Source organism: Rhineura floridana, chromosome 5 (genome assembly GCF_030035675.1).
Source record: "Rhineura floridana isolate rRhiFlo1 chromosome 5, rRhiFlo1.hap2, whole genome shotgun sequence".
NCBI lineage: Eukaryota > Metazoa > Chordata > Lepidosauria > Squamata > Rhineuridae > Rhineura > Rhineura floridana.
Genome location: NC_084484.1, coordinates 165045419 through 165057928, shown reverse-complemented (window position 1 = coordinate 165057928; position 12510 = coordinate 165045419). Strand labels below are relative to the sequence as shown.

At 41.3% G+C, this 12510-nt stretch overlaps 1 protein-coding gene and 1 long non-coding RNA gene across 3 annotated transcripts in view; one reads left to right on the top strand and one right to left on the bottom strand.

Annotated features, from left to right (window-relative positions):
* The window catches only part of TRPC6 (transient receptor potential cation channel subfamily C member 6), a 115973-nt gene that overhangs the window by 9817 nt on the left and 93646 nt on the right, over positions 1-12510 (bottom strand). For both annotated transcript variants that reach the window (XM_061628759.1, XM_061628760.1), the window contains 2 exons: positions 7966-8179; positions 347-577 (listed from right to left, as the gene is read on the bottom strand). In XM_061628759.1, the coding sequence (XP_061484743.1) occupies positions 347-577; positions 7966-8179 (445 nt within the window). The remainder of the gene's footprint in view (positions 1-346; positions 578-7965; positions 8180-12510) is intronic.
* LOC133385535 (uncharacterized) lies at positions 9523-12405 on the top strand. Its single transcript, XR_009762902.1, has 3 exons — positions 9523-9673; positions 11393-11546; positions 12272-12405. It is a non-coding gene; the product is annotated as an uncharacterized LOC133385535 (long non-coding RNA).

Here is a 12510-nt window from a genome sequence, read left to right as displayed (position 1 = left end):
AACAGCCTGAAGAGCCACACTCAGCCTCCACACTTGAAGTTCCCCAGCCTTGTTATACGCAAATAAGAAATCATGGGGATAAGACTGAAAAGCCCAAGTATAGGAGAGGACTGTCAGGGGGAAAGGGCTACTATAGCTCAACCATGCGAGAGGACCTTCAGGAGAAAAGTAAACATTTTACCCCACATGGTTTTAATACAATCAACCACAAATCCACATGGATTACAGATAAGGGGGGGAAATCTACTATGAATCCCAATCATGTAAATTCACCCTTTGAAACCAAATATACTAGAACAGGTTTCCTTAGCTCAACAAACAAATCTTTAACTATTCGTAAACTCACCTAAAGTGTAGTACTTTATGTTGGGATGCAACGTTGCAGTTGACAAGTCCTTCATACCTTCGGTATCAAAAGCGCTTTGGGCTCTAGAAGCATGCCAAAATGCCATAAACCTTGCAATGAATGAAGCTGCAAAAATAGCTAGCATGCCAAAATCCAGCATATTCCACAGTTCAAACAGGTATTCCTTGGGACCTTGGGACCAAATCTCTTTACATTCAGACCACATCATGCCTAGTAGGGAAGAAGAGAGCACACATGGCATCATATTGATCTCTTTTCATTATGTAAAAATTATAGTAGAAGGAGAGGAATGGACTTTGAGAAGTTGCCAAATTGCAGCCTGGAGATCTGCACTGTAACTTTAAGAGAGCAATCCAAACCCAAGATTTACTGGAATGAGCTAGTTAGAATCTTGTGGATCTCTGGCTCAGCCGGGGCTATGCTGGTGTAAGTCTCCAACCTAGCTGGAGATATGCCAGCGTAAATTCCTTGTTCTGGTTCAGCTGGAGCTCAGCTGAGGCCACCATAAGTCCCCAAAAGGAGCATTATGGGGGCATGGCTAGGGGAGACTTACACTGGATCTTAACTCCATTCAACTCAGTCATGTGACCTGGCAATGTGGCAGAACTTACACCAGCATACAGGGTGGGGTAAGTAAAATTTTATTTTAAAGGTTCATTTTCCCTCTGCCAGGCTTGGGCTAGCTCAGCCAGCAGTAGCCTTGCTCCTGAATGGGGTTTTGACCTGGCATAATTTACACCTGCTTAACTTAAACTGGAACCGGCCCGTGCACTACGTTCTGCTACGAAGGCCCTCCTCCGGGTTCCAACTCACAGGGAGGCCCGGAGGGTGATGACAAGATCTAGGGCCTTCTCAGTGGTGGCCCCCGAACTATGGAACAGTCTCCCCGAGGAAGTACGCCTGGCGCCGACTCTGCTCTCCTTCCGGCGCCAGGTCAAAACCTTCCTATTCTCTGAAGCATTTTAAGTTACACTGATTTACTTTTTAAAATGTTTATTGTATTGGATTGATGATTGTATTTTAGTATTATTTTGTTATTCATTGTATTTTTATGCTATTTTATGTTCACCGCCCAGAGAGCTATTGCTAGTCGGGCGGTATATAAATTTAATAAATAAATAAATAAATAAATAAATAAATTACATTGGCTTCATATAGTTAGCATTGCTCCCTAAATCCCAGCACAGCAGGAAATGAGGCAGCCATTGTGCTGTAATATCTCTTTAAGGTCTTGGAATTGTCAGTTAAGGGCAGTTGGAGTGCAGTTGAGATGGGTGAAGCACAGCATAAGCAGATGTAAAGACTGTGCCCTATGGAATGGTGATTAAAGTATACTATTCTTATTGTTAAAGAATCAAGATGTGTTTATTGTGAAATATAACACATTATATGGTGTCAGAAGTCCAAAATGGACTCATTCCGGCCTCCACCTCCTCTGGTATTGCAAGGTAATCTGGCTGAGACATGGAAGCGATGGGAGCAAGCTTTTATTTTATATCTTTCTGCAGCTGGAGTTGATAATGTTGCTAAGAATCGACAAATTGCTATTTTATTACATTGTGTTGGAGAGGAAGCATTGGCAGTTTACAATACTTTTGATTTACCTGAAGAGGGGCCACAAGACATAGAGGAAGTTCTTGAACAATTTAGGATATATTGTACTCCTCATAAAAATGTAATATTTGAATGCTATGCTTTTTGGAACCACTCTCAGAGATATCAAGAAACTAGTGAACAGTTTGTGACTGAGCTTAAGCCTAAGGCTAGTAAGTGTGAGTTTGGTGCAACAGTTAATGATATGATACGAGATAAGATTGTGTTCAGTGTTAAAGATGAAAAATTGAAGAAAAGATTGATTGCGGAACCTGAGCTTACTTTGGAGAAAGCGATTGAAATATGTCGTTTAGAGGAAATAACAAGAGTTCAACTACAAGCTATGTCAACTCCCTCAAGAGATGGTCAAGAGCTACATACAGTATCTGTGATTGATAAAACCCATGGGAAAAGTCCAGTACAGGCTTTTGGATCTGATAAGTTTCAATCTAAAGATAAATATGAGCAGATTAAATATAGTAGATGCTCCTGTTGTGGTACTGTGCATCCACCTCGAAATTGTCCAGCGTTTGGAAAAACCTGTTATAAATGTCATATGAAAAATCATTTTGCTAGAGTATGCAAAGGAAATTTAGTCAGTGCCAAAAAGGGGCAACAGAATTATTCGATGCATGAGCTAGATTTAAACAGTTTGTTTATAGGAGAATTAACTCATGAAGCTGGTAAAGATTTGGTGAATGGATGGTATGTTGATATAGTTCTGCAAGGACTCTCAGTAAGGTTTAAGTTGGATACAGGAGCTGAAGCAAATGTCTTGCCTCTACAAATATTTCATGAGTTACCAGACAAAAAGGTGTTTAAAACTGATGTTTGTCTTGTGTCTTATGGTGGGACTCGTATAAAGCCTGTGGGAGCTATTGTTCTTGATTGTCGTACTTCCAGAGGGGCAGCAAAGCTGATGTTTTATGTAACAGATGGATCCTCTCTTCCATTGCTTGGACGAGCAGCTTGTGAGACTCTGGATTTAGTTCGTCGAATTGATAATGTGACTACAGTTCAATCATTAACGAAAGAACAGCTACTTGAGAAATATTCTGATGTGTTTGATGGGCTTGGTGAATTTGAAGGTATCCACCATATACATATTGATCCTACTGTGGTTCCTTTTATTGATGGATGTAGAAAAATTCCTTTTGCCATATTGAATAAACTGAAAGAAACTTTAGGACAAATGAGAAATGCTGGAGTGATATCCAGGGTGATGGGTCCTACAGAGTGGGTCAGTAGTCTTGTTATTACAGAGAAGAAGACTGGAAAGTTACGGATATGTCTTGATCCTCGGGATTTGAATAAAGCAGTTCGTCGACAACATTATACAATTCCTACAACAGAAGATGTTTTGAGCCGTCTAGCAGGAATGAAGTTTTTTACTGTTTTAGATGAAAAGGATGGTTATTGGCAAGTCAAGCTAGATGCACATTCTTCAAGGTTATGTACATTTAATACACCTTGGGGACGATATTGTTTTAATCGTTTGCCATTGGGCTTAAGTCTTCTAGTGAAGTGTTTCAACAGAAAAATGAGGAGGTTTTTGGTCATATAAGAGGGGTTTATATAATAGCTGATGATATGATTATTGCGGCAGCAACCTCAGAGCAGCATGATCAGATTCTTTGTCAAGTTATGGATACAGCACGTACTAAAAACATCAAGTTTAATATGGATAAAATTCAATTTAAGGTTGACTCTGTAAAGTACATGGGTCAAATAGTTACTGCTCAAGGAGTATGTCCCGACCCTGATAAAGTGAAGGCTATTTCTGAGATGAAATGTCTGCAAGATAAACAAGATGTTCTTAGATTTTTAGGGTCTGTGCAGTATTTATCCAAATATATTCCGGGTGAGGCAGAACTGACAGCACCTTTGTGTAATTTATTAAGAAAAGATATTTTATTTAAGTGGATCCCTGAACATAAAAAAGCTTTTGAGTCGCTTAAAATGCAACTATGTCAAGCACCTGTACTGCAATATTTTGATATTACCAAACCAGTTACTGTGCAAGCAGATGCATCAAAAGATGGTCTTGGAGCATGTTTGCTTCAAGGAAATAAACCTGTGTGTTATGCGTCAAGGTCACTTAGTTCAGCAGAGCAAAATTATGCTCAAATAGAGAAAGAGCTACTTGCGGTGTTATATGCAATGAGAAAGTTTCATCAGTATGTATTTGGTAAAGTTGTTTTAGTTCATACTGATCATAAGCCTTTAGAAATAATTTTTAAAAAGTCAATTGGTAGTGCTCCTGCTCGTTTGCAGCGCATGTTATTACAGCTTCAGCGGTATGATCTTAATGTGATATATATCCCAGGTAAGCATATGTATATTGCTGATACATTATCTAGGGCTCCTGTGGATGTATTTACAGATGTTGAGGATTCTATAGTGGGAGAGAGAGTAGTACATGGATTGGGCACACTTGTCATTCATCCAAAGGGGGTGGCTATTATACAAGAAGCTACAAAGCATGACTCCCAACTTCAAGAAGTGGCAGTGTTTATAAAAAATGGATGGCCTCAGTATTTGAAGGATGTTCCCAGTGCTGCAAAGTCTTTTTGGCATATTAAAGACTCTTTGCACTATCATAATGGCATTATTTACTCTGCTTCACAGAGGCAAGGTGTTCTTTCACAGCTTCATGTATCTCACCAAGGTATTCACAGAACTAGAGCTAGGGCAGCATCTGTGATGTATTGGCCTGGCATGTGCAAAGATATTGAAAAGGAGATTGGAAATTGTCTGGTGTGTGCTCGTTATGCTCCATGTAATCAAAAAGAGCCACTTAAGCCACATGAAATTCCTAAGTTACCATGGCAGAAAGTGGGTGTGGATATTTTTGAATATAAATCTTCTCCTTTCCTTCTTGTAGTAGATTATTTTTCAAAGTATCCAGAAGTATTAAGTTTATCTGACAAGATGGCCAAGAATGTGATTGTTAAACTGAAAACTATTTTTGCTCGTCATGGAATTCCGAGCATGGTTGTGAGTGATAACATGCCTTTTTCTAGTAGAGAGTTTCAGCAGTTTGCTTATGAGTGGGGATTTGAACAGTGTTTTAGCAGTCCGGGATATCCACAGTCTAATGGAATGGTGGAAAGAGCTATTCAGTCAATTAAACAACTTATTAGGAAAACAGAGATTCAGGTGTAGATACACATTTGGCATTACTGGAATATCGTAATACCCCAGTTACAGGAATGTTATGTTCGCCTGCTCAAATGTTAATGGGCAGAATGCTTAGGAGTACGCTTCCAATGACAGATGTTTTATTGTATCCTAAAATACCCACTGGTGTGCACAGAGATCTGCAAGAAATACAAAATAAGCAAAAATATTTTTATGATCGTACAGCGAAACCACGAAAGGATTTACACAAAGGTGATTCAGTATTTATTCAGTCTAATGAAGGCTGGCTTCCTGCTACAGTTATGGAAAAGTGTACACAGCCACGTTCATATGAAGTAGTAGTATCAAATGGTCAGCAGTATCGTCGCAATAGGCACCATTTGAGATTTCAACAACAACCGCCTGACACTTATAATAAGATAGATGATGTAGGGCAAAATGAGTCTGGAGGGCAAATAGATCAGTTCTGTGATAATGACACTGTTGCTGTAAATGATGATATAATAAATAAAGAAGTCAGTGTTTCTAATTCTGAAAATAAACCTGATGTATATGTAACATCTAAAGGTAGGACTATTAGTCCTCCATTGAAATATAAAGATTATGTGTGTTAATGTTATTGTTATTGTTACAGCTGTAATATCTCTGTATTAATATCTCTGTATTTGGTTTATTTGTTTTATTGTTTTATTGTTACAGAACAGAGATGTGCTGTAATATCTCTTTAAGGTCTTGGAATTGTCAGTTAAGGGCAGTTGGAGTGCAGTTGAGATGGGTGAAGCACAGCACAAGCAGATGTAAAGACTGTGCCCTATGGAATGGTGATTAAAGTATACTATTCTTATTGTTAAAGAATCAAGATGTGTTTGTTGTGAAATATAACACATTATAGCCATGGATTCTCCCACAACTGCTTTCACCAGTACCCATTTTGACATCTATATATTGGCAAGAGAAGCTACAACATGCAGTTTGCCAGCAATCCTGGAAGAGGGAGGGCCTAAGATTGTCCAGATGAACTGTCTCCCCCCAAGAATGATCAGCGAAATAAGACTGCTGGTGTAGTCAAGAGTCAATTCATTAGAAGAGGGAGAGATGTTCTAGAACCTAGCAACTGACTGCACCATCTTTTATGCTATGACTTGGGAGCAGAGCTTTGCTGTGGTGGGAGGAGTTTAGCTGAACAACAGCGTGTGGAAAGAGAAAGACAGAGTTGAGGCTGAGAGTAGACAGCTGAGGTTGAGAGCTTCTAGTTCTTCTACCATTTTACAAACAGTGTATTTTTAGTATAGTTGGGATCCCTTTTTAATTTAATATCTAATTTAATGTTGGACCACCCTGAGCCTCTGCATCTTTAAAATACTCCTGGAGTCCTTGCAGCTTGTACTATGAATCAAGGAAGGAAATGACCTTACTCAAGAAAATAATGGATGTGCATCTTCTCCTGTGATGGGAAGCGTAATGCTACAGCACAGATCTCCAGATTGCCACCTGGCATCCCTAATTTTCACTCTAGCCCATCAGGGAAGGGCTGTAGCTCAGTGGCAGAGCATCTGTTTTGCATGCAGAAGGTCCTAGGTTCAATCCATGACATCTCCAGATGGGGCTGGGAATGTCCCCAGTCAAACCCTGTAGAGCCATTGCCAGTCAGTGTAGACAATTACTGAGCTAGATGGACCAATGGTCTGACTCAGTGTAAGGCATCTTCCTATGCTGTTCCTTACTTGGGGTTTTACATGGTATTTCAGACGAATGAATGTGTGTTATAGTTATGTTATGTTTGCAATTTTTTTTCATTTACAATTTATAGTTTTGGGATGTCTACTTGTTCCTTCCTGTCTCTCATAGTTCTCATTTCATTAATTTTTACTGCATTTTCTATTAGATTCTAATGCATAGCACCCAATTATCTAGAACAGCCTTTCCCAACCCGTGTGCCTCCAGATGTTGTTGGACCACAATTCTCATCTTTCCTGACCATTGGCAATGCTGGCTGAGGCTGATGGGAGTTGTAGTCCAACAACATCTGGAGGCACACTGGTTGGGAAAGGCTGATCTAGAAAGCTATCTCTTATCAAACTGAATTTCTCTGATGTTGCATATGCGTAACCTCCAGTGCTCATTGACAATATTTGAATATGTTCATTAGTGTCACATTATTATCTTGCTTGTTAACAATTTGCTTTCTTTTCTTTTTCTCTAAGAAAGTTTTAATTCTTATTTTAGACAGTTTCCCAAATCTTGGGTGCTTTCAAAGTAACTTGTCACCTCTTTTTTTCTCCATAAGACTTGGGGGGGGGAAGGAAGATGTATTACTTTTTATATTTGTATCAAGCATAACATTGTGTACACATTGAAACTTTAACCCTTTTTCTAGGCTTCTGAAATGTATTACAAATGAATTAATAACATGTCATTTGCAAGCAACTGGGTGTTTTAAGATGCGACTATCAAATGTGTTATCTGTGCTGAATAGTCTATCCCATGTTCAAGAGAGTAGGGGTTGGGTTTTGGAATCAGGTGAATTAGCACAGACTTAATGTATCTGATTCAGAAAGTATTTACTTGTATGAATATTGAGCATCTGATATAATCAGAGCATTCAACAAGCACTTTCAGTGTCCTTGGTTCGGTGTGTTAACACATAACTCTACGGGAGGGGAGAAGGGAGAGAGGGAGAGAGGGAATGCTGTGTCATTTTGGATCCCCTACCTCCACAAGAGATACACATAAATGGATTTGAAATTCAGCAAGACCCTTCACTTTATGTCTGCTATTTTGTCATTATAAGATGGAAAGTGTCTTAACAGAAACACAGCCCTCTGCTATAGTAGCATGACACAGTTTTGCAATATGTTCTTTACCTATTACCCATGAGATAATAAGCAATTCCATCCATGAGAAGCATGAAGTTTTCATCCTGAACAGCTGTTTTCCATCAGTTCTACTTTCATTAGGCTTCAGTTTGGTGCCATCAAACCTGTCTGCCGCATTCATGACCAGTAAGCCAAGGAAAATGGTGAAAGAGGCTGCATGTGCAACAAATTTCATAAAGGGCCCACGCATTATTCTACCCAACTGCAGAAAAAATAAAAAAATAAAAAATCAGAAAAGACCCCTGCAAAAAACTATCATTCCCCCCCCCCCGGGAACATTTACCTTAAGAAGGCTGCAAAAAGAAACAACAATCATATATAACGAAGAAACAGGAGAGAATGCAATGTGTAAAATAATTATCTCTTAATGCAATTTTTAATTACCCTTTTTGTACTTTTATGTACCTACATTACTGCCTGTGTGTTGCTCAAACTGCCCACGTAATTAAGGATTACAGCAGTGCAAGTGACTGGAGAGGGGAAATGCCAGCTATTGCTGTAGCACATAAGCATAGCCGTGGCTGTTGTCACCTTCAAGGTGGGAACCAGAGGGTGAAGAAACACAGCTAGGGAAGGGCCATAATTCAGAGGTAAGAGCACATGCATTCCATGCCAAGCATCCCAAATTCAGTCCCTGGCACCTTCATGTAAGGCTAGGAAAGACTCCTGTCTGAAACCCTGCAGAACTGCTGCCAGCCAGCTCAGACAACCCTAAGCTAGATGAGCCAATGGTCTGACTTGATCTAAAAGCAGCTTCCTATGTTGCAATGACAGCATGGCCAGGCTGTGATCCACTTTCAGGGCATCCTTCTCTGATTGCTCCAACCCTGGGGAGGAATGAAGGGCCAGGCTGTGGCACTTGTGTGGGAGAACTGCTTCCCCTAGTCCAGAGGGACTCCAGCAGGATCTTATCCATGGAAGAGGAGTGGAACTCTACAGAGGCCTCCAGTGCCACTGAGGACCTGAAGAGCCTGCTGTCACAGTTGAGCAGCCCAAATTACTCAATCCCAAAGACACATTGCCTGCACCCTCCGTGATCCCTCCACACACCTTGACCCTCACCTTGATCTCACACTATCCTCCTTCACCTGCAGCTCTCCCAGAAGCAGAGTTAGCAGCAGAACTGGCACAGGTGTGCTTGGCTGACAACCAGAGGGCTTCAGTACCAGGGCTGTACCCAGGATAGGGTTGCCAGGTTCAGGGCCTGAGACTGATCCTGTATCTTTAGGAGAAGAGAAAGTCAGCCAAGTGCAGGTGTTCTTGCAACCCTGTAATGAGAAAAACCACAAGGTGGAATTCTCCCTCCCCCCTGCACAACTTTTAAAGATACAGAAGACCTCTTGGTTGCCAGGCCCAGCCTCCAAGAGGTCTTCTGTATCTTTAAAAGTTGTGCAGGGGGAAGGGAGAATTCCACCTTGTGGTTTTTCTCATTACAGGGTTGCAAGAACACCTGCACTTGGCTGACTTTCTCTTCTCCTAAAGATACAGGATCAGTCTCAGGCCCTGAACATGGCAACCCTAACCCAGGAGGAGGGAGAAGCCAGAGAAAGACCAGGTTTCTTGGGAAGGCAGCAGTTGTCCAGGAAGGGGAAAGAGCTGCCTCAGAGGATGCAAACCTCCCAGTCTCTTTTGGGCCTTTTCTGGAATAACAACTCTCGAGCAGGCTCTAGGAAGCTGACGATGGACAGCTTCCCAGGTATAGTGGGAGGGGCATAGTTTTCAAATGGCATATGCAGATCAATGTAATCAAGTTATATCGATTACATCTGGAGGAGCACTGTTAGTTGTCCCATGTTACAGAGCCCCAACTGGCCTCAACCAGAAGTCAGGCATTTAATTTGCTACTCCCATGCTGTGCAATACTCTTCTAGCAGAGATTCAGCAGGCATCCTTGTTTTTGACTTTCAGGCATCTCTTGAAGACTTTTTTGTGCCAACAGGCCTATGCAGCTGCTTAAAATGTATTTTGAATAGCCAGTCATTTTAATGATTGCTTTTAAGTGTTTTTATGTTGTTGTACACACCCTGATGCAAGAGGATGGTATATAAATACTTTATTAAAAAAGTAAGTGATCCACATAGTAGCAAAAAATCCCAACTTTGCATATATGCTCATGGGGTCTGAACTTACAGTGACTGACCAGGAATGAAACCTTGGGGTTGGAGTGGATAGCTCAGTGAAAACATTGACCCTAGTGTGCACCAGCTGTGAAATAGGCAAATTCCATGTTAGGAACCATTAGAAAAGGAAAATATAATGCTGTTATAGATATCTATGGCACGACTGTTCTTGAAATATTGTGTACAGCTCTGGTCACCTCACCTCAAAAAGGATATTGTAGAGTTGCGAAAGGTTCAGAAAAGGGCAAGAACAATCATCAATGGGCTGGAGCAACTTCCCTATAAAGGTAACAATAATTGGATCTTTTTCGACTGGAAAAAAGGCAAGGAAGAGGGGACATGATAGAAGTGTATAAAATTACACATGGCAAGGAGGAAGTAGATAGAGAGATATTTTTCTCCCTCTCTAATAGTAGAACTCAGGACCATCTAATTAAGCTGTATGTTGGAAACTTTAGGACAGACCAAAGAAAGTACTTCTTCACACACTGCATAATTAAACTATGAAATTCACTTCTACAAGATGTTGCAATGACTGCCAACTTGGACAGCTTTAGAAGGGTATTAGACACACGGACAATAACGCTATCAACAGGGCCAGCCCCAGGCATGCCGGGGCCCTTGGGCACCAACCTGCCCTGGGCCCTGGCACATGCACGCCCTGCCTACCTGCCTACCTACCTACCTACCAGGCAGGTGGAGGAGTGGGAGGTTGGGTGGGAGGTCAAGCGAGTGAGGGGAGGGAGGGAGCGAGGGAGTGGGTGGGTGGGCCGGCGAGTGGGTGGGCAGCAGCAGCTCCTTTCCTGCAATCAGTGGCAGGGAGCCTGATGCGAAGGGGAGTGCCACTCCCCCCCTATAATGAGGGGGCCTCGGTACGGCAGGCGAGTGAGCAAGCGGGGGAAGGGCAAGTGGGCAGGCAGCTCCCTCCCTGCAATCCATGGCAGGCAGCCTGCTGTGGAAGGGAAGTGCTACTCCCCCACCATAATGAGGGGCCCTTCAGGGGCCCCTGTGGGCCGCGGAGCCCTCGGCCAGGGCCCCACCCGGCCGCCCGTTAGAGCCGGCCATGGCTATCAACAGCTACATCCTTTTTTTTTTTTTTTTACAAAATCTATGGGGAAAATGGGCAATGAAACTGAAATGGAGACACTAAGAATTAAATATATGCCTGACTCCATGAGAAATAGCTTTGTGTGTATACATTATTGTGTGCGACTCTGTATGTTAAGGGTGTCTAATGGTGTGTGGAATGTGGCCCTGCACACTGCTGAAATGCAGCTCCGACATCTTTCCATCAGGTATTGCAGCCTTCACCCCGGATTAAAGTGGCAGCCCAGTATTCTGGAGGCATTTTTGACAATCTCCCTCTTCTTGATAATCCTGGAACTTCAATGGAACTTAATCCCAAGCAAGTGTGCATAGGATTTCAGCCTTACCACAGCCACCAAAAATGTGAGAAATGGGAAAGTACACAGAATTCTAGAAGCCCCTTTGAAAACTTGCCATTTGAACCACCCTGTATGCAAATGTAAAATAACTCATTAAATTATAATCCACATTGGGCCCTTAACAAATAATAGGTGTTAGATTTCCCAGTTTTTCATAGTCTAACGTCAGCACCCCAAAGCCAGGCTAATTTGTGAGGAATGGAGGCATTGGTTAGCATACAAAGAAAAAGAGGCAGATGGCATATTGAAACAGAACAAGTCAAAAGTATCAGGCAGGATGGATACAGAGCACCTTTCCAGTTGTAATGAGTAGGATGCTCAGAGCTTGTGGAAAATGTTTGGGAAGAGGAGGGAGCAAAAATGATTTTGCACTGAAAGGGAGAAACAATGTTTCACTGTTTACAATAAAATGTAAAGGAGGTTAAAAGGTTTTCATAAAGAAGAGTCCTATGGATAGTTTTTTGTGGTAATAAAAGCTAGAGTTAACTATCTTAGCCTTGGGTAGACTGCAGGATCTACTGAATGTTTTTATACTTTTCAAAATGCTTAGAAGCCTATTTTTATATTTAGCAATGAATGAATGAATGAATGATCCAACATAAATTAAGATTTCAAAGCAAACTAGGAAAGGTGGGCAGGGATTCTTGCCTGAACTTATGAACATTTTTGTATATAGATAATGTTAATGTCTTCATTTTTAAAATTAAAATTTCTAATTTCTTTTTAAAGGGCACTATTAAGAAGAGTGTTGAGCTACTAAAAGAATTAACGTTGATTGATTGATTGATATCCCGCCCTTCCTCCAGCAGGAGCCCAGGACAGTTTAAGACAGGAAATTATAAGAGGTCAAAGGGAAAATTAACAGTAGCATCTTCCAAAGACAAATAAACTGTTTATTAAAAAGTAAGTATGGCTGATTCTTATATTAATAAAGGACCACTGTCGAGACTGGTAAACCCAAACACTGG